Genomic DNA, 22703 nt, shown 5'->3' with positions numbered 1-22703 from the left:
GCAGTAAATTTCCAGCTAACCCCTTTCCTCAATCATGACTCTTGTCTTTTTTTCCCCCTCATCGCTGCAGACGGGGCTGATATTGAGGATGACCCTTCGTGCTCTTGGCCAGCATCTTCACCATCCAGTAAAGACCAGACGTCCCCAGGCCACGGAGACGGATATGACTTTGGGGAAGAGGAAGGGGTCCCAGGATTGCCGTACCCCTGCCAGTTCTGTGACAAATCTTTCAGCCGCCTCAGCTTCCTGAAGCACCACGAGCAGAGCCACAGCGACAAGCTGCCCTTCAAGTGCACCTTTTGCAGCCGCCTCTTCAAGCACAAGCGCAGCCGCGACCGGCACGTCAAGCTGCACACGGGTGACAAGAAGTACCACTGCAGCGAGTGCGACGCCGCCTTCTCCCGCAGTGACCACCTCAAGATCCACCTGAAGACTCACACATCGAACAAGCCATACAAGTGTGCTGTCTGCCGACGAGGCTTCCTGTCCTCCAGCTCTCTACACGGCCACATGCAGGTCCACGAGCGGGCCAAGGACGGTGGCCAGGGCCTGTCTGGGGTGGACGACTGGAAGCTAAAGGAGACCCAGAAGTGTGGCCGGTGTGAAGAGGGGTTTGACATCCCAGAGGAGCTACAGAAACACATCGCTGAGTGCCATCCTGAGTGCTCCCCGCCTCAGGAGAGGGGTGCCCTGCAGTGCATCTACTGCCACGAGCCATTCGCCGAGGAGGGCCCTCTACTAAGCCACATCGACCAGGCTCACAACAGAGACAAGAAGGGCCACACTTGCGCCATCTGCTCCGAGCATTTCCACGCAGTGGAGGAGCTCTACAACCACATGGATATCCACCAGCAGCCAGAATCCAGTAACCATAGCAACAGTCCTTCCCTTGTGACGGTGGGCTACACCTCCGTTTCCAGCACCACTCCGGATTCAAACCTCTCAGTCGACAGCTCAACCATGGTGGACGTGGCGCCGCCTTTGCCAAAAACTCGTGGGAGGAAGAGAGCGGCGCAACACACGGCCGACATTACTGGGTTGTCCTCTAAACAAGCCAAAATCTCCTACAGCTGCATCTACTGCAACAAGCAAGTGTTTTCTAGCCTGGCTGTTTTACAGATACATCTCAAGACTATGCACCTGGATAAACCTGAGCAGGCTCACACCTGCCAATACTGCTTTGAGGTTCTGCCCTCCCTGTACAACCTTAATGAGCACTTGAAGCAGGTACACGACAACCAGGACCACAGCGCCTTGATAGGCAGCATGCCCTCTGCGGTCCTACAGTGCAACTTCTGTCCTGAGGTGCTAAGTGATCTCAATGGCTTGCAGGAACACATCCGCTGTTCACATGGCTTTCCCAGTCCACTAGCCAAAGAGAGCAATGCCTTCTTCTGCCCTCAGTGCTTCATGGGTTTCCTGACCGAGACCACGTTGGAGGAGCATATCCGTCAAACGCACTGTGATGGCGGCAGCACGCACTTTGACTCTCCATTAGCTGGGACACCCAAGGACCCCATTATGGAGGTGTATTCCTGTTCATACTGCACTAACTCTCCCATATTCAACAGCATATTGAAGCTGAACAAGCATATCAAAGAGAACCACAAGAATATACCTCTTGCACTTAATTATGTCAACAATGGGAAGAAGTCAAACCGAACTCTGAGTCCTTCATCCCCAGTGTCCATAGACCAAGCAAACATTAAAGTAGGACAAAGTGGTTCCTCATCTCGCTCAACCAGTGAATTCATTTGTAATCAGTGTGGTGCCAAGTACTCTAATTTGGATTTATTTCAGACGCACCTGAAAACACACCTTGACAGCGTCCTTCCGAAGCTGACCTGTCCACAGTGCAACAAGGAGTTCCCAAACCAGGAGTCATTGCTGAAACACGTCACCATCCACTTCATGATCACATCAACCTATTACATCTGTGAGAGCTGTGACAAGCAATTCACATCAGTGGATGACCTGCAGAAGCATTTGCTTGACATGCACACCTTTGTGTTCTTCCGATGCACTCTGTGTCAAGAGGTCTTTGATTCAAAGGTTTCCATCCAGCTACACCTGGCTGTGAAGCACAGCAATGAGAAGAAGGTGTATCGGTGCACCTCCTGTAACTGGGACTTCCGTCATGAGACAGACCTACAGCTGCATGTCAAGCACAACCACTTGGAAAACCAGGGCAAGGTGCATAAGTGTATTTTCTGCGGGGAGTCATTTGGTACAGAAGTAGAGCTGCAGTGTCACATCACCACTCACAGCAAGAAGTACAACTGCCGGTTCTGCAGCAAGGCCTTCCATGCCATCATTTTGCTGGAGAAGCACCTTCGAGAGAAGCACTGTGTCTTCGAGGGAAAGTCGCAAAATTGCGGCGCCAACGGGGCCACTGCCAGTGCAGAGTCAGTCCCCAAGGATGACACGGAGCTGCAGGGACTCCTGGCCAACAGCCACGAGTCCCAAAACAGCCATGATGGCAGCGAGGAGGACGTGGACGCCTCTGAGCCCATGTACGGTTGTGACATCTGCGGTGCTGCCTATACTATGGACTCTCTACTCACCAACCACCAGCTGCGCGACCACAACATCAGGCCAGGTGAGAGTGCCATGGTGAAGAGAAAGGCAGAAATGATCAAGGGAAATTATAAGTGCAATGTCTGCTCCCGCACCTTCTTCTCCGAGGCAGGTCTGAGGGAACACATGCAGACCCACCTTGGACCCGTCAAGCACTACATGTGCCCCATCTGTGGAGAACGCTTCCCTTCCCTCCTCACCCTCACCGAGCACAAGGTCACCCACAGCAAAAGCTTGGACACAGGGAACTGCAGGATATGTAAGATGCCGCTGCAGAGTGAGGAGGACTTCTTGGAGCACTGCCAAATGCACCCAGACCTGAGGAACTCTCTCACAGGCTTCCGTTGTGTGGTTTGCATGCAAACGGTGACATCCACTCTAGAACTCAAGATCCACGGCACCTTCCACATGCAGAAGACGGGCACCATGTCTAGCAATCACCCAGTTGGCCGTGTCCACCACCCCCAGAAGCTCTACAAGTGTGCCTCCTGTCTGAAAGAGTTCCGTTCCAAGCAAGATCTGGTCAAGCTTGACATCAACGGACTACCCTACGGGCTCTGTGCCTCCTGCGTCAGTGGTGCCGGCAGCAAGAGTTCCAGCCCTGCGGTGAATGGCAGTAAGCAGCAGTCGGCAGTGGCAATGGTGGCGGGCACTCCAGGAGAGACCCTCAGCCCTAGTGAGAGCAAAGGCAAGGGGGCCTCCTCCAAGACGCGGTGCTCCAGCTGCAATGTGAAGTTTGAATCGGAGGCAGAGCTGCAGAACCACGTCCTCTCCGTGCACAGAGACACAGCGGGGGAGAGCAACAGCACTCACCTCAGAACACCGCAAGTTTCGCCCATGCCAAGAGTGAGTCCTTTACAGACTGAAGAGGTAACCCCCACCCCCAAAATGAAAAGTACATTTCAGCAGTGTTAGATTACTTGTTAACACATCTGTGCTTCTTTGCAATGCTATGTACAGCTCTTTAAGTGAAGCTGAACAGTGCTTCTGGATCAGCTGTTTGTGCTGTTCTCTATAGGAAAAGCTGTCACAGAACATTATGTATAGATTGCACGCCATTTCAGAAGATATGAAAATGTGGAAATATGGAAATCTACTTTATAATCATTGATGTCATTTTGAGGGTAGTAGCCGTAGAGTTTTGGTACATGGTTTTTGACAATGTGCTGCACAGAGCAATACAGATACAAATGAAATTATACATAGGATTTTAATATATCACATGGTATGGAGTATGTGCTTTTACGGCATACGCTGGCATTTCCATGGGCTTTGTTTTTCGTTTTTACACTATGTATCACTCTATATGCCATGGTTGCCTCTTCAGTATAATTTAATATTTTAATGTTAAATCACAGTGATGAGTACCGCTGTATATTTTGATGATATATGTAAAATAGCAGCAGCTTCAATTAATTAAATTAATTTTTCCCTTTGCAGAAGAAGACCTACCAGTGCATTAAGTGTCAGATGGTCTTCTACAGTGAGTGGGACATTCAGGTCCATGTTGCAAATCACATGCTGGGTAAGAACTATGTTTCTTTTTACCACATCATGAGTAACATTAATTGTTCCAGCACTGCATGCCCGGTAGCAGTGAGCAAACCTGGAATAGAAAAAGCTATTAATTTTCTTCCGTTCAGTTGTGGGGCTGCAAGTTTTTGAATAAGGGAGAACTTCCTTCTGACTTGTTTGATCCTGGCTGTTACACCAATGATGTACTATGCATATTCCAAACATAGGTGTGGGGTTGGGACAGATGCCACTGGATCATCTGATTTTTTTTTTTTTTTTTTTTTTTTTTTTTTTTTTTTTCCTTTTTCTTCTTCTTCTTCTTTATCCATCGTTTACCTTAGTTATAATAATTTGGATAAAACTGGCCCTTCCCTGTTTTTGCTGGAGTGGATGTAGTATATGAGTGTGTACTTAGTGGTGTTGAGGACAGTTGATGATTTAGAGTGTATGTTAGAGACGTCTGATATGTTGTACAGAAAACATATCACCGGTTTGTTTTAGTGCTGTTCGGTGATATATATATATACATACACACACCTCACAAGCAAGCCTACCATCCATGATCAAATTAGGGTTCTTCTCTAGATTGGGAAGTGGGTAGGGAATTGAACCTCTCACTTGGCATTTAACAGTTCAAACCATAGTAGAGGAGGTGCTGTTATACTCAAGCAGAATGAAATAGCTTCAGTAAAATATGGGAAAAAAATTGTGGTATGTAGTAGTTGTGGCCATGCCTCTGGACTGAAAGAAGCACCTGGGCAGCAGTCTAAGAACACATGCCCTTTGCATCCTGTCAAGGCTCCTAAGACTGGGGAGATTTGTCTTTTAGATAAAGAAATAAAGAGTGAGTTTCAATTCTAAGTGTCATAGTTCCATTTTTGTAATTTAAACGTAAATGTAAATTTCCTTGCTATCCTTATTGTTATTTGTTTAATTTGTGTTACTTTAGCTAATAATGGAAGTAAACCCTGAAGGACTACACCCTCGCACCCGACACATATTTATTTCCAGAACGTTCAAGCTTGTCGCTATATTAAAGATATGTATAGGCAAATTGTACAATTGCAGGTTTTCTGATTTCTCACAAATACGTAATTGATCAGTTCCGGTATAAGTTTTAATTGTAGACATTTAACATGCATCCTGTAATTATGTAGTTAGCCGCTGGATTTTACTATGAAATGTTTACCTTTTTCTAAGGCTTTGGGAACAGTCATTGTTCTTGTTGTGCCCAACATGAAATACCTTGAGTGAAAGAAAACACATCCAAAGTTCTTGCATTCATGTGCAATACCTAATATATTGTGGTGGATCCAGAAAAAAATATATATAACAGCATCAGACCTTACTGTAACTTAAAGGAAAGAGTAGGTTTGCAAACTTGGTTCAAACTTGGTCTCATCAAAAGCTCTTTTAATGGATTTGATATACATATATAAACTTTCTATTATACAAGTTGTTGATTTTGACTCAGAAACTGTTACATTCCTCATTGTTACAGGGCCTTCCAGTCCATGAATTTTAAATATTTGTCGACTAATTTTTTGCTTGAAGGAAGAAAACATTTCAGTTCATTTGATTTTATTGTCACTCAGCAAGTTCCTTTCTGGAATCTACCAGAATCTGATGTGGCCTTCTTGTACAGTACATTCAGCAGCACCTTTGATGATTTTCTACTCTTTCCTCTAAGATTATTCAAATAGTGTTTTATGAAAGATTACAGATAGGGTGTTTATTTCTGGATACTTAACTGTGGATCTCATTAAGGGTTTACACAGCAGGTTTTTTTCCCTCTCTTTTTCTTTTTTTAACCAACATTGCATAGTTCACATTTAAAGAATGAATGAAATGCCAGAGTCGCAGGAGAAGGGCAAGTATGCGGTTCAAAACTCACAATATGTTTGAGGTTTCTGGGAGTGTGATGAAGTGGACCTTCTAACATGTTGCAGAAGAGTGTTAAGAAAATGCATTTAAAAAAAAAGGTAATGGACTGCTAATCATTAATTATTTGCCTTTGTGTGACAGTCTGTTAGAAATCTTCTTTGATATTTTATGTGTCGTAGAACTATTTACAATTATTTACTTACGCAGTCATCGACAGATTTTTCTTTAGTGCTGTAATTTAAAATCTTCAATTAATTAATTTGACCAGCAAACTTAGTGGACATTCATGCTGTTTTCATTTTCCTGGATTACATTTCCATTTTTTTCTGGTTTTTCAATAGCAACATCCCCACAGAACTTCAAAAGAGAAGTTTACACACCATATCACAGTTCAGGTACTTTTTAAATATTACAGTATTACAGTTCATAAAACTGTTATTAATAAAACACAGTTGTTTTAAGTGATTTAGATTGAATAGTAATGTCAGGGGTGGTAGTCAGTGATGTAGTGGGACCAGTTCATTTGTTATATTGTTAAAATTCAAACAAACACTTTACAGAAAACATATTTCATGCAGGGCCTTAGTGCATAGATGCAAGCTGTATATGTGTGTATCTTTGTTGGAGTCTTTTTTTGTTTATTACAATTGTTGATTTATTAGCTCATTGTAATTGTTTGGAGAAATTTTTAATTATGCCAAATTCTTCTTCATTGGCAAGTAGTTCATTGATCCAGAACCAAGTATTTTTGCTTCTGGGACTCTTCAGAACATTGTAGGTGAATTTTAACGTGGCCTGGAAGCCTGTAAGGGTTGCACTCTAAATACATAAACAAGTGCTCTTGTAATCCAGTCTTTCATTTGTATGACTTTTGCGAGGGTGTGCATATTTGTGTTTTTTGTAAGCGTAGCATGTGTTCTTGCAAGCAACGTGTATGCGCATATGTGTGTGTGCATTCCTGTTGGTGTGTTTGCATCCCAGTGTTCTGTCTCTGTCTCTTTATGAAGGGGTTAGTTGCTTTACGTATGTACGTACGTGTGTGTGTGTGTGTGTGTGTGAGAATGGAGAATTCCCTGCTCTGGCAACGCCTGGACGCCCCTGCTGGGTGTGTCTGCGACTCTGCTGTTCCCAGCACCCATCCCCTCTCTGGCAGGGACCGGCTCACGCAAGGCGCCTCACTAATCCCTTCGGCAATTTCATTTCTAATCAAGTTGGAATTACCAGCCTTTTTGATATGGATCCCCATCTGGGGATTAGCACCCGGGGTGCTCCCCTCCCAAAAAATAAATAAATAAACAGTAAACAAAAAAAAAAAAAAACAAACAAACAGTAAAACAAACAAGAACCACAATACTGCATTGGCTTTATAGCCAGTGAACTAAGGAAGGCCGGTGTAACTCAAGGATGACGGACCGCCACATATGACATACGTACGTGTCATAATGTTTTCACCCCGACGGGCATTCTGGGTTCAGCTCTGACGGACTCTGGGCTTTTGTCTGAGCACCATGTTGGAGCCGCAGTCTGTCAGGCCTTGTGTGCTTTTGCTAGCTTTCGACTGTGAGGTGGGCATCCAGCCGTCATCGACGGATTATGGGCAACATACAAAGGGACCCGCGATGCCTTAATCATGCCTAATTGTTGCCGATAGGTCTCCAGAACCGTGCCGAAAATCACCCTCCCTTGCACTGGCTCCAGCTCTCAATTAAGCTTCACGTTTTTATTTTTGTCTCCTTTTTCACTAGACAGTTGTTAGTGGGCTTCTGAAGCGCAGTTGCTCCATGAGGGATTTGGTTAGCGAGTTCCACTGCCAACTCTGCGGAGATGGAACCATCCATCAGAGTAAAGAAGATAATTAAGCAACGGTGATCGCTGGTCAAGAACTATCACAGAGGGGGATTTAAAAAAAAAAAAAAAAAAAAGTTTCAGCATTTGCTAGAGACTCAGAAGTAATTGAAGGCAAATTGTGATTATTGAGAATGCACAATCTAATTGAAATCTAGGAGTGTTTCAAACACAGCCCTGTATGGAATTGGAGAGCTAACGTGGCACGCTGATATCCGACAGCCGCTAATGTGCTTCCGTTCTTCGGTTTTGAACCCACGCTCGACGTTAACGTTATTCTGCTTCCGCGCTTCTCTTGCTTTGCTTTCAGTCACAGCGTGAGAGTCCGGGGTCCTGTTTTAAATAAGTCCACAAAAATGTATGGAACGCACCACGTCACTAAAGCATCGGACATGTCCATTTTAACTGCTTTCCAGGCAACGAAGCAAAAGCATAACAGAAGCTAATCGAAAAGGTAGCTTATTGAACCCATAATGGAATGCCTCACGTTATGTATTTTAAGCAGTACTTGTACTTTTTTGTCTTTTCACTATTCATATTTAGTAATTATTTCCTTTTCCCTGCTAATGTATGACAGTCCAACAAGAGACAGTTTGTACTCCATAGATTGAAAGTGCTTGTGTTTCTTTGGAGGTGCACTGCCTTCTGAGAGTCTCCAAGGTGACATAGTATGCTTAGCTGAGCTTGAAATGAATCAAACTAAATGTGGGACAGGATACATTTTGCAGTAGAAAAGCATGCTTTTGTTTTTGATCGCAGTGTCAGCAACTATTGAATGTTTAGTGATGTGTCGATACATGTCAGAGTTGAACAGTGCTCGTTGATCTGGTCCATGGCTTGCAAAAGCACACCTTCTCTACCTCCTGTACCCTACATTAATACACTGTGGTGCACCAGGCTTGCTGGGTTTGGGGAGTGACCAGGCGGGAGGCAGTATGGGGGGGGACTTAAGAATTGTTTGTGTTAATAACGAAACAAACAGTGAAGACAAAAATACATACAGTTCAAAATAGGAGCTTTGGGCAGCATTGGAATCTAGTGCAGTCTGAGCTGTGCAGTGCGACGAATTCCTGTGCTCCGACAGCCTATTTAAATACTTTGGCCGCACCTGACCCTCATCTTTTAACTCAAGTAAGGTCAATAATCTCAGAGGTGGATGTCGGCACGCTCCGGTGTGCCACATATATTAATGCATTTGATTTTTTTTTTTTTTTTTTTAAAGAAATGCTTCAGTAGAAGGTTCTCCTGATTCAGAATCAGCTTCTGCGTCTTCTGCTTGTGAAAAATTTAGAACTGATGAAAAATCTAATAGGCATCAGCCTCATTGTGCCGGGGAGAACACGGAGATGCACTTTCACGAACAGCATATGAGACCTGGAGACACAAGAGGATTCCTTGGTCCCACCCTTTCCTACCATCCCTGGTGGTACTCATTAAAGTGTAAAACCTTCGACCTACGAAATATGGTCGAAGACAATGTAGACATTGCCTTAATTAAACCATGGAAAGACTCAATAAGCACTCCAGCATACTGTGGCCTATGTTACTTCATTTATGTCATTAAGCAGTGCTCAGCTTTATGTGTGTGTTTCAGTGTGAAGATGTATGCTTTATGATACTCACATAAAAACCAAAGTTTTCCCGGACATCATACGAAGCAAAACCGAGTTTGGTTTCCTTCAGATTCTTTTAAAGAATGTTCCATTGTCTGGAAGCTTAAGAGCAGCTGGAATTTGAAGTATGAGCCATTGCTAAATCACTGTGGGTGCTGTAATGATTTTCTCAGAATTATATGTCCTCTGAATGTTGACCATGATTTATTTCTGGACAAAGAAATTGGAAACCAAGAAAAGTAGGGGGCATCAGGGTGTGTGTCTGTCTGCCTCCCTAAGAGAGAGAGAAACACAAGGAAAAGCTTGCAGTTATGCCATGGTAACAATGGGTTAAATTCTGGCCTGAACTCTTTAATTACCGCAAAATCAATTTGGATAAAACTGTCCTCATTTGGAAAAGCTCTAAATACTTTCTTCATTAAAAGGGACACTCTCTCCCTTAATGGCCATCTGTACAGGAGAGACTGGGGAGGAGGGCAGGTCATCCCTCCTCAGCTGTCACGAAATTAACGCAGGTAATGGAGCAAGCGTCCTCCTCTTGCGGGTGTTGTTTTCATTGATGCCCCCGCTCACAGTATCGATTCACGCTGATAATTCTATTTATACGCTGATGACTCAGTCCAAAACAAAGCATGCCGAATAACCAGCGCCACGTCCGTTTGACATCAGCCCGATCTTGGCTCTCTTGATACCGTTCCGACGGCGAGCGGCTCTGTCCCCTCCCCTCCGTCCGCATATGGAGCTGGACGGCACATGGTCTGCTCGCGCCTGCCAGCACATTTTAACACAGCGACGTGATCCTTGGATGAAACTGAAATGGGGATCAAGCAAACAATAAAAAAAAAAAAAAGCAACAGCAACAAATATATATGTGTGTGTGCTGTGCTGCGTAGGTGTTAAACGTTGTGAATGTGATAATCAGATAACTCTGGGGGGGTGGATGTGCTCTGTTGCTGGTGCAGCCGGGGAAGCGGGGACATCGTGCCAAGTGTGCTAGGATCCTCACATGTCTCAAGATGGAGGGCTATGGCCTGCTGGGGCACAGTTGGAAAAGCACACATTTGCTGTACAGCTGGCGGCTCTGTATGGGGACTTAGTGTGATACTCTCATGGAAAAAAAAGAGATACAGCTACTAACCAAGGAGCAATTTAATAGCAGGCTCAAAGACAGCTGGTCACCCTTTGTTTTGAGTTTTTTGGCATGGGGTAGTTGGGGAACTGTGGGTATCAGATTTGCCTTTACCATTATGAAAAGGATTTCACAGATATTAGTTATCCTGGTTACTGTCAAATCTGCCCTTTTTATTGTAAATTAAGGTTATTTTTTTTCTTTTTTTTTATTCAAAAAAGACAGATCTTTATATAAATATTTGCTTAGACTGTTTGAAGAATAAACCAGGCAAATGCAGGCTTAGTCAGCAAAAATACACCTATGAATTTTTCACCATAAAACTGAAAGTGATTCATTATGATTCACTTATTTAAAACTCAGTGGAATATTATTACGGTATAATTGATATTTACTTGTTAAGGACAGTCAAATAGTTTGTATCCTTGTTCTAGGCTTAATAGGAAAACCACTCCTAGTTTGAGAAGTTTCTTTTTCATATTTTCAAATGACAAGACAGAAGCATTAGAATCCATGGCAATTCTGGAACAGAAAAGTATTAAAAATTAACTTCTTATTATTAGCAGTAGTATTAGTAGTGGTAGTAGCAGCAGTAGTAATACTATTACTATGGTTGCTACTACCAAAACACCATATGTGGGCCAGTAGGTAGTGCAGAGGTCCCAGATTCAAATCACTGCTGCTGCTGTAGCATCCTTGATCAGTGTACTTACGCACGTTTGGACTTGTAAAAATTACCCTGCTGTATAAATGGTTAAATTATTCTAAGTTGCTTAGGATCCCAGTCTAACATTGTAAGGTGCCTCGGACAAAGGTGTCTGCTAAATGAACAAATGTACCATCAGTGTCACTGTAGCTGGTGACACCCATGGCTGTAGGGAATGACATTTCAAAGGAGCTGCAGAAAACAATTCATGAAGTTCACCTCGCTCACCATTTGATATGTGTGTTATTGTTAGTATTATTCCCAAGAACTGTGCTGGTAAATCTCCCAGTTAAACTGCCGTGAGGTTTTATTCTGCGGAGAAGTGAAGATGATGCACAGGTACAGTAAACAGACCGAAAGCCAAGATACCTACAGTGCAGAAGGTCAAAGGGGTTGAGTTCTATTTAGCTTGAAAAAAAAAAGGTATGACATAAAGCCAATGTTTCTGCACTGGCGGGGCTTTATCAGGGTGAGGTGTAGAAGCAGCCAAGTCTGAAGGTCTTTCATCCAATTGGTCCTGCCAACAGGGTGCCTCTGAAGGATGCTCTCCTGTGAACCCAGAAGCACTTTGACCCCCGGGTCTCCACAGGGGCCGCTTTCGGCTTCGGCAGTTTGAGTCTCCCGTGGCTCCTTCCATCTCAGTGGGCCTTTGCACATCTTGACATTGTTGTAAAATGTTCTTTGAGCTAAAAACAATCCTGGATTAGATGGGGTAGAGGGCAGAGCGGTGGTGTTGAATGGGAGGGCAAGTTATAACTTTTTTTCTCCCACTATCTCTTTCAATTGGAGGGAGCGACGGTCCTCTCCATTTTTTTTTTTTTTTTTCCTCCACCCGCACCAAAAAGCTGGCGTGATATGGAAGGCATCCGTTGTCACCTCTTCAAGTTGGGCTGGCGGCAGCAACACCCTCCTGCCAAGACCGCGCGGCTCTATGCGCCTGGCGACCCGCTAGGCCTCCGTTGGACGGACACACATTTGCTGTACAGCTGGCGGCTCGGCTGGGGGCAGCAGCGTGGGCCGTTACGAAGCTGGAAGGGAGAATGGTGCCGAGCCGCATCCCTCCTCCGGCTCCCTCTCTGTCGGATTTTAATTCCTCCACTGCTGGCTGCGGCTTCGTCTTTATGACAAAAAGCACCGACCGGGCCGTCTCTAATCTGCCGGCCATTACCAGCGGTGTAAAAGAGGAGGACGTAATGAGGAAAAATGCCTTGTTTTGTCGCCTTCCAAGGACGACAAATTGGAGCTAACGTGACAGGAAGTGCCTTAATAATTAGATTATTTATTTATTCCTGACACATATGGTCACATTGTGGGTCCCGGTGGGGTCCCCCCCATCCCTCAACACTCTCCACCGCTCGCCCCCGAGGACAACGTGCTTTTCGAGCAGTCGCTGCTCCACTGTCTCCCGCCAGACAAAGAAGGGGCCTTGTCTATCAGTCAATTAGATGCACTCCTCTTAAGCGCTGGCTACAGAAGCGATTGGCGCACCGTACCCAGGGATACCGGGGGCTGCCGATTCCGCCCTTCGCCGCTCCACACGACGTGCTGCTCTCGAAAGCCTCGGTCCCTGTAGAGGAGGGCTAGAGTCATGCATGGAAAACATAACTCGATTTGATTGCTAATGAAGGACCATTGAGATGTTTGTCGGCTTGTGCAGCGTTGGAAAAAAATAATTGTAAAAATCAAAAAGGTGAGGAATAAAGCCCTGTTAGTATGCTTTTAGCAGAGCGTCTGGTCCTCAGGATCTCATCCTGGCCACTGGTTGCCCGTTGTCGTTTCTGTACAGTGTGAGAAGGTCTTCTCGCTACAGTGTACAGAGGATTCAAAGTCCATGTATGGTACATGCCTTAATTAAGGGCATTGTTCAGAATATAAGTATTGGTAAAGTGGAGATGAACAGTGTACCATATGCGTTTCACTGGTGAAAATGTAGCAGGTATTGGTTGTGGAAACGGTGGTGCTAGGTGAAATCGAAAAGTTTCCGCAGTAACGTTTATTGCGGATGCTTTTTGACGTACCCTCGTAGTCGTAAGAACAGCATTAAAGGTCTAATAATAATTAATCACTCATCTGTTTTTCACAGTGTAAAATATAGTGACCAAAGTTGCACTTCCCTTTCAGATTAGTTCTAATGTATTTCATCATTCGTTAACACTTGGTTGTGTCCTGACCAGTCAAGTATGCTTTTGTTAATACGCAATTATGCACACCTTCATGCTCATTACCCTCCTGAAACACAATATATGCTGAAACGGGCTCAGGAGTAGCAGGAATATCTTACCTGAGACTTAAGGTGGCAAAATGCCCGCCTAATAATTTTCACGTACTTCCTTTACTGTTAGTAATCTGTATACGTGGAATCATGTGTTTTAGTATCTCAAAATTTGGAATTACATAATGCACAAGGTGAGTACACAGTGTCGTTGGTAATTTGTTGTGGTTTTACTTGACTTAAAGGAGTTTCCTGGCGGCATTTTGGGACAGAAGTAACCGAGCTTTGCTTACTGTGTCATGAATATTGCGATGATTGAAGACGTTGCGCTACGATTCGGATTGCCACTCCTGCTTGGGTACGTCTTCACAGGCATTGCTTCGGCTTGTTTTTCATGTTGCGAGTAATTGTTTCTGATGGCCCTTTCATGTTCGGCTCAAGCTGAAGTGCACATCTCTGGTCTCGCAATATTCCCCCCTCTTGCTGCACGTGCAGCTCAAATCAAAGCTGCTTCACATGATTGTCTGATATCATCCCTTGTTCGAGTTTCCGAGCGCCATGCGGAAGGGCACATCCGGAGTTTGTGAACACGCGTGCGTGAGGCAAAATCTCGGCTCATCACGCTGCCGGATCACACATCCACGACTTACAATTCCCAAATCCTTCCTCAGCAATTAGCCGTGAGAAAACTTCTCAGCAAGAATTGGCTCTGAATTAGTTAGCCTGGCAAGTTTGGGTGCAAAGTGCGACAGCTCAAGACAGAGACAATAAACGGATATTACAAATACGGATCTGGCGCGGAGCACTCAAATATTCTTGTTTTGCCCTAGTCAAAAGTCATGCTTTTGCATTTGTCAGGTGACCGGATTTTTTTCAGAAAACATTTTGTTTGTTTACAAATGCTGAAAAATGATTTTGACATCTTGCGTTGTATTTCACGTGTTACAACATGTAATCCTGATTGTGGCTTGGAATTAAAACCGTAGCAGTCTGATTTAGGTGGACATGTATTGGTAGTCATTCCAAGCTGCTTTAATTGTCACTTCCTTCATTCCGGAGAACAAATGTGTGGCGAAATGGCTGTTGCGGAAGGACCGGGGCAAGCCGATACCTTTGTTCACTTCGACCGGCATCATCAAGGCGTCGAGCTCCTGATCCGAGTCAACAGAGCATAGCCAACCTTTTCTGGTGCTGCTCTCCGGGTTGCTAAGCGCTTGAACACAGGGGAAGCAGAGCAAACACAGCGATCCGACTTAAAAAGGTCAAAGCGCGGGTCCGCACCACCTGCGTCGAAGCTCGCCTTCTGCCTCGCTGTGACACCGAACATACTGAAGCGTGGAACGGCCATTCTGTTTGGTCATCAGTGGTGATGACCATTGTTAATCGGTACACGTAGTCGAAAATGCTGGATATATTAGTTCTTTTTTAAACGTAGATTCCACATTTACTTTTCCAGCGAGATGCCCGAAAACCTTAAATCTACATTTATGTATGTAGCTGGCCCTTTTCTACAAAGCAGTTTACAATAGAAACTATTCACAGTTATTTACCCGTTGATACAACTGGGAATTCTTTTTTTTACTGTATTGGTAGTTGTGCATAAGTACCTTGATCAGAGCCACTACAGCAGAAGGAATAATGGGAATCTGGGTTGGTGGCTCTAACCATTATGACACATCCCTATAGTGGTAGTCCTTTACCTTGTCTGATTTTGGTTTTATTGACCGCTTGATTCAGACAGCCGTGGCCAACCAGAAGCCGCCACTCCTCTCCTTGGGTCTCCGCTTCGCAAAATGCTTCTGTTTAGATAAAGGCACTTGCAGTTTGTGTGTGTGAGGATTATCCTCCATCAAGGCCATGTCCCAGCGCTGCCTCCTGGTTGACAAGCACCTTCTCCTACGCTCAGTCTTTCAACAGAATGGAAGCTGATTATTTTAAACATGTTAGGAGCATTTGGGTTGGCTGTGAAAGGTTAAAAAGTATTGTCAAGTGACCGTGTTATTCCCCTTTCTCAAATAACCCCTGTGCCAAAGTCAATGTCACACAAGTACAGTTGACTATTAATGCACATGCTTTCACAGTTCTTAACCGTTTGAGAGATTAGCATAAACTTTGTGTTCCGTAGGTGAAAAAGAGCGCTAATTGGCGAGACGTCCGAGGTGATTCATTAGAGCGGATATTAGTATGCAATTTGGCATTTCCGGCGCGCCACACTCTTCCCCTCCAACCCAACGTGTAACGCTCTGGAAAAATTCATCAAACCACTGCGTGGGCACAACAGACATGGGCGAAAAACACGGCTTCAAAAGGGCCGACATCAAAGTTGGTGATGATGATTTGAGCGGCGCTAGACTTCATTATCCTCCCGCGTTGCAGGCGGAGTGCCAGCGCTGGCCACGGCAAGGTCAACGGCAAAATAAAACAAGTCGCTTCGTGTAGCGCCCTGGCGGAGGGGCCGGGCCATCTGTCAGCCGCCGGCCCGCCGTCTCCGCCGAACGGGCAGGGAGGACCGGGGAACGAGGCACCGTGACGACCGCGAACAAAGACCTGTTCCAGCCATTCGAGCGCCATACAGCCGCACCTGCTCAGACATCAGCAGCTGCAATCACTGTATGTAACTGTATACGGTGATGATTAATTACATGGCCTACGGATGTCTTGCTTCCCATCGATAGCTTATGTGGTGCTTTTATTACATTTATTTTATTTTTTATTTATTTAATCGTAATTTATGAAGGCTGATAGGTTGGAGGAGCATTTGTTTTGTTTGTATTACTAGTTTGAAAGTTACTGTTCGACGGAATAATAGTTAATCTGCACAGTGTTCTAGTTAGATTCCATCCTGCACGAATATATTGACAGACATGGTCTGGGTTCCTATTGTCCTCCCTGCACTGGTCCTTGTGAGAACATTTCAGAGGTATTTTGTTCCGCTTTTTGGCTCCAGATCTGTCATACGCTGCGTCATGTTTGAGGCGGCAATAGCACGCAGGGTACGGCATAAAACGTACCATGTGTGTATGTCAGCGAGGCCCGCAGTGAGTCACTTTGCTCGGGTTGTTCTGAGCTGTGAGCGGCTGCGCTCCTTTCTGAGAGGCTTTTGAGCACCGAGCAAAGTTCTTAACTGGGGGCCCCCTCGCCTGCGCTTGGAGGACGTCGGCTGGAGATCTCTCGGTTCCTCTTAACCCGCCATGAGTGATGTGACTGATACGACTAGGGGCTAGTGGCTGCGTGCATCTGCATCTGTGTGTGTGTGTGTGTGTGTGGGGCCGCTCCTGTCCAGGGAGGGTGTCTGTAGCAGCGGCGACTGAAATGAGGCCTTGAGAAGAGGCCCCCGTGGGTCGGCAGTCCTCCCGCTCCCAAGCCAATTACTCCGCGTGTGATGCCACTGTGAAGGACGTACGACCAGCGAGGTGTGGTGCTGTCTGCGCGTGTGTGTGTCTCTTCGCGTGCTCTCGTGTGTGTGCGTGCTCACGTCCCGCATGTCGCTGAGTGAGTGACTTAAAAGAACTGTGCGGTTTTACATAAAATGGAATAATATAAAATTGCATTATATACATCTCAATTGGTGGCTTGTATTTTATATTGTTCTTCATGGAAAATGAATCCTGATGATATAACTCGGATGGATTTGCAGACACACATGGATGGATGGATGGATGGATAGATACAGACATAGGTCACAAACTGTATTGATCCAGACGGAAATTACATAGGGCTACATCGTTTTCATAAGTACAGTAAGTAGTGACAGGAGACGCATAAAAATGAGGAAAAAATAAATAGTGTAAAAACATACAGTAAGGACGTTAAAGAGAAAGAGCACTGAAGGAATTATAATGACTAATTTTATAGTCCTGGCTTTACCGCGGTAGCTGTGTTCCCTCTAGGTTTTTTTTTTTTTGTGCATTGTGGTGGCAGAACCGCTCTTGTTTTGCACTCCTTATTTGTCTTTTCACCTTGCCTTCTCCCTGATCTGTGAGTCAACGGCGCATTAATGGCTTTCTCCCTCGGACCTTTATGATGCCCTCTGGCCTGTGCAGTGGAACCCCGTGGAATGTTCTACAGCTCTAATAGGTTACAGGTGCTGCGGGCTGTCGGCCAGCCCCCCTCCCTGTCCTGCTGGGTCCCGCTCCCCGCTTCCAGGCGCGCGGTGCGGGGGCGGGTGCGAGCGGAAACTCGGAACAGATCCGTCACAAGCGTGAAAATCTTCTCTTTAACCCCACTTTGCTTTCTAGCAAATTGAGCTGTCGCGTCCGCAAAGCGCTCTGCTCGCTTTCTGTCGAGGTGCGCGCTCAGACGTCGCGGTGGCCCTGTTTTACATTTCGAGGTTGAGCAATAAGCCGTGTGCTGTTTACGGTTCTAAATTCTCTACCGCGGAGCGGCTTTAACACGGACGTCGGGCGCCTGCGTCCAATTGTTGCGTGCCGCTTCGAGCCGAGATCGGAATGGCGACCTTCTTTTTACATCAGCTGAATGGGAGGAGACAGCGATCCACGACAGGGCTGCTGCGTTCGCATGCGTTCTGTAGATTTAAACCAGAGCACCGGCTATGTGGTCTGAACACGTGACAGTATCTGGTGTATATTAAATAAAGTCCTGTGTTGTTCCATCGCAGTGCGGTCACCGCAGTTCATACGTCCAGAACTGTGTGCCTGAGCTGTGGAATCCATTGTCTGACATTCAATTCCAGTTTTAGCTTGTGCGGTGCCGTAATCCTCATTTAAAAGTGCATTGTTCTGAAACCGAAACAAAACTCTACGTTAAAATCATCCGTGATTGGAAAAGGAATTACGGTAGATATACATCTTAATACATCGCACCCAAGTTTTTAGTTTATTAATAATATGTCTGGAAAGTTTGTTTGCTGTGATTTGTGAAACACAGTAGTTCTGTGGTTCTTAATTTCAGTATACTATATTTGTTATTATAATAATAGTAATAATTACTCCATCTATTCCATGTATTCTGTTGCTTCCAGAGAGCAATGAAGTTACATCTTCTACATTTTCTGCTCTTGTCACATATTTGTACTTTGTGAGATGCCCTTTTTATTGATGAATCTTTAATGTTCATAATTACTAATTAAAATAAACCCAACTTAATAAGAGACTTTTAATGTGGTCCCCTTTCGATTTGGAGCGGAGGGGTCTAGCCATCATTAGCCTGAATAATGCACTGCGGCTCGCACAAAAGAACAAAAAAATAATGGGGCACCGAATCAAAGCTGTGTCAGCTGGTGGAATTAAATGAGACAGCAGTTTATCTAAAGTAATGTGATGGAGCCCCTAACAGAATAAGATGCATTAAGTGCCAGGGTACAGTGTACAGTCAAGTGGCGAGTATAAAATATTTAAATAAACCATGCTTGCAAAGAAGCTTAACTTATGGCTTTCAGTGAAACATAATGTTTATGCTCCCTTGAATGTGTGTTATATGTGAGTCTGTGTGAATAACAATTATTGTTATGGGACAAGCGGTTCAGATGGTGGTGGTGGTGTTTTGGACCTTTTAAATGTCTTGCTTTGCAAACACATGGTCATTTCTGGTAGGTGCAGCAGGTGGTGTAGAGGTCAACTGCCACCCTGCGCTTAAAGAGCTTAGGTCCGAATTCTACCTGCTGCTGTAGTTCCCTTGAGCACAGTACTTAGCCTGAAATGACACAGTAAGAAGAAAAAAAAAAAAGAAGAAGAATATACTGCATGCGCCAACCAACCAACATCTACAACTGCTTGTCTCAAGCGGGGTCGCAGCGAGCCGGAGCCTAGCCTGGCAGCACAGGACGCGAGGCCGAAGGGGGTGGGGACACACCCGGGACGGGACGCCGGTCCATTGCAAGGCACCCCAAGCAGAGCAAGAACCCCAGAACCATCACGCAACGGGCACTGGCTGATCCTGCCGTGTCACTGCGCCCCCCATGCTGTAGATAGGTATATATAAAGGGGTAAATCATTGTAAGAAAGGTAAAATCGCTTTGGAGAAAAGTTTTATCTAAATAAATAAGTAAATGTACTTAACTGTTGAGATTCCAGAGTTTGAAGGCATAATATACTTATGCAGTTCAGCTTCACATTTTGTTATTTTTGTTGGAACATTTCCAAAGACTGATGTAACAAATTCAATAATGACAGACAGCAACTTTTCTAATGCCTGTTGATAGTGTTTAGGGTCTAGAGCCTCAAAGATCACTAGAGCCTAAGCCATGGAGAGGGGCGTGAGGTCAGTAGCCTCCCAACTGTCCCAGGACCCCCCCTCCGGGGCGATGAGGGTCAGCTTGCCGTTCGCCAACCTCCCCATCACGCACGGTTTAAATGGTTGCTGTATGTCCGAGCTTGGCGCGGCTGCCTCCGCATCCAGCCCGGGTGCAGCCGGGCCAAAGCAGCCTCTTCGTGGCCCAAGGACAGTCCACGATGTTGGCGTTTGTTGTTTGTGCGTATCTGCGATTCTGTTTGTGCTTGTGAAGTGCGTGTCATGATGCTGATTCCCATGCGTGTGTAACTTTGTGCTCATCTGTGTTATTGTGCCGGGGTTAGTGTATTTTTTGGGGTGCATCTTTGTTTTCTCTCTCTCTCTCTCTCCGTGTGTGTGTGTGTGTGTGTGTGTGTGTGTGTGTGTGTGTGTGTGTGTGTGTGTGCACCCTTGCACATGCATGAATATCTGCCCACTAACACAAAACTTCAGCTTCCCCCTATTAGTTTTATTTGTGTCTTCTCTTCAAGGGTAGGAGTTGTAAATGTCCTGCTTGCATTAAAAAAAGACAAATTATATTATAAACAGGGTTCCTAATGATAATTAAAATCGACCGAGTTTCCTAAGCAATTATTTTTACACTGTATTGGCATAAATATACATCATCCTAGTGGCTTTTTAATCCAAACGTGTGACTCAGAAATGAGTCTTCCTGTGGCAGTATCTTCCAAGATAATTATGCCGTGAAGTGATTCTGTTCCGTGTTCCGAGAGCTGGCGGCCGACACTGGGAGTAGTGTGAAATCTTTGGGAAATTAGAGAGCTTTTGTCTTAACAGAACGATTACAAATGAGCTGCATTCTGACAATAACTATAAGCGGGGAACCCTCTCAGCACGCTCCCATTCTGAAGTGCTTTCCAGTGTTGACAAATTTCTGTAATTAAACCAAAAAAAGCAGTAAACCCTATTCATTAATTATTAATAAGGAGCCGAGCAGAGGAAGAACTGCTAAGAACGGTGTTGTTCCTCAGCCTAAAATAGAGCACCCTGGATATTTTTTTTTTCCTTCCTTCAAAAGTTAAGATTATTAGCCATTGTGGGAAATGTGTAATGTATGTACAAGGGTTCTTATTTGCATTAGTATGCCAGTCAGAGTTTTCGTATTTTAAGTGAAATATTAAACACGGTGCCGCAGAACATTGTACCATAGAGATCGCGGTACAACTTCTCCGTAGGCAGGTGCCAATGCAATGTTTACGGCTGCATTTTAAAATCATTGCAAAAATATATACGTGTTTGTGTGTGTAAATGCATGCAAAATCGACGCACCGATAAATGGCAGGATCTCAAGGACTTATTGATCAATTTTTCTTCATGTCGCATCTCACGATGTTTTTGTTAAATTTGCTTTCATTTTGTTCAGCACTCGTTTGAAGCCATCAGTATTGACGCCTTTACTCCAGTGAAATTGCCCGAAGGAGACTTCCCCTGGTCCAAGGTGTTCGTGGGTGCAGAGCTTGAAGCCATCAGTGTAGATCAGCTCATTGTGAAGGATTGCATAATCCAACTGCCTGAACACACTGTCTGGGCCTTGAAAACATAACCAGATGGTTGTGAAATCTGCGTTGCAGTTGAGGATCGTGCTGCAGCAGCTAGCAGAGCATCTACCGTTGATGCTGTGTGGCAACAGGTAATATAGTGGTTAAGGAGACTGGTGTTAAGACCCTTGCTTCACAACCTTTGAGCAAGATACTTAGCCACAATTACTGTCAGTGAACTATTTTCTGAAAAAAACTTGAGCAAAATTGTGAGCGTCTCTGCATGAAGGAGCTTCCATAAGGGGCAAAATGAGGTTCATTTTATTGTACAGCTCTTATAAGACGTGGCAAGAACCAAATCGTACATGAATTTTAAACAAATATTCCGCTCCTGAAGCGTTTTCAAAACTAAGCAAGATTGTTCTCTTGAAAGTCAGGCCGCAACAAAAGGAGTTGAGCGTAACCGTGCTCCTCGTGGGAGCTGTGCTGGTGTTTTACATCGGCGGCTCAATACAGCAAAAACGTAGCTCTCCTGATGGAAATTTAACTGGCTAAGAATGGTGCCGTGTGCTTGTTCACCGGTATGAGTTCAGGTGGTCGTCAGAATGGATGAAGCCTCACCATGACCGTTCGTTGTTGATTGGCTGAGGAACACAGGTGGAAGAGAGGGGTCTTACCTATACAGGTGAAGTTTCTGCTGACGTTCTAATGTTGCGGCTGGTGATACTACGTAATTTTATGCTACAGCCTATTATACGCAGTATTATGACTTGATCTGCAACATACGCTCAATAAATGGAGCGGCACGGTGGCACAGCGTGAGTGGTGCAAGAGTAAGTGGGTTCGATCACCGATCAGCCTGCGTGGATGATCTCCCTATGTCTGCATGGGTTTCCTCCCACAGTCCAAAGACATGCTGTTCAGGTTCACCCATAGTGTGAGTGAGAGAGAGTGTGTTCCACTGATGTATGGATGAGTGACCCAGTGTAAGTAGTGTGTCTAGCAGTGTAAGTCACCATGGTGAATAAGGTGTGTGGGCTGGTAACACTGCTTAGAGTTCATTGGAAGTCACCTTGGAGAAAAGCATCTGCTAAATAAAATAATGTAAATGTGCCATGGTGGCACAGTGGGCTTGGCTGGGACCCGCTCACTGGTGTGTCTGGGGGTCAAGTCCTGCTTGGGGTGCCTTGCGGTGGACTGGCGTCCCATCCTGGGTGTGTTCCCTCCCCCCCTTGGCCTTGCGTCCTGTCTTGCCAGGTTGGGCTCCAGTTTGGCACGATCCCGCTTGGGACAAGCGGTTTCAGCCTGTGTGTGTGTGTGTGTGTGTGTGTGTGTGTGTGTGTTGAAGTATATAAGAAGGTGAAGTTTATACATCTTACAAGCTTTGTAAGACAGCGTGAGTGGACAGTGCAGGCAGCAGCCGGTATAGTGGTTAGGGATACTTTCGTTGGACTTAAAGGACCCAGATTTGAATCCTACCTCCTGCAGTGAAATC

The 22703-nt window shown here is 45.1% G+C and overlaps 1 protein-coding gene across 5 annotated transcripts in view; it reads left to right on the top strand.

Annotated features, from left to right (window-relative positions):
* Window positions 1-22703, top strand: part of LOC108931644 (zinc finger protein 521-like) — a 143015-nt gene that overhangs the window by 59513 nt on the left and 60799 nt on the right. For 4 of the 5 annotated variants that reach the window (XM_029246295.1, XM_029246294.1, XM_029246292.1 and 1 more), the window contains 3 exons: window positions 71-3447; window positions 4018-4102; window positions 6318-6371. In XM_029246295.1, the coding sequence (XP_029102128.1) occupies window positions 511-3447; window positions 4018-4102; window positions 6318-6371 (3076 nt within the window). In that variant the 5' untranslated portion in view covers window positions 71-510. The remainder of the gene's footprint in view (window positions 1-70; window positions 3448-4017; window positions 4103-6317; window positions 6372-22703) is intronic. The other variant, XM_029246293.1, reaches the window with a different exon arrangement.

The sequence above is a fragment of the Scleropages formosus genome, chromosome 19, assembly GCF_900964775.1.
Source record: "Scleropages formosus chromosome 19, fSclFor1.1, whole genome shotgun sequence".
Taxonomy (NCBI): domain Eukaryota; kingdom Metazoa; phylum Chordata; class Actinopteri; order Osteoglossiformes; family Osteoglossidae; genus Scleropages; species Scleropages formosus.
Note: the sequence above shows the minus strand (reverse complement) of the source record. Positions and strands in the feature narration are given on the sequence as shown.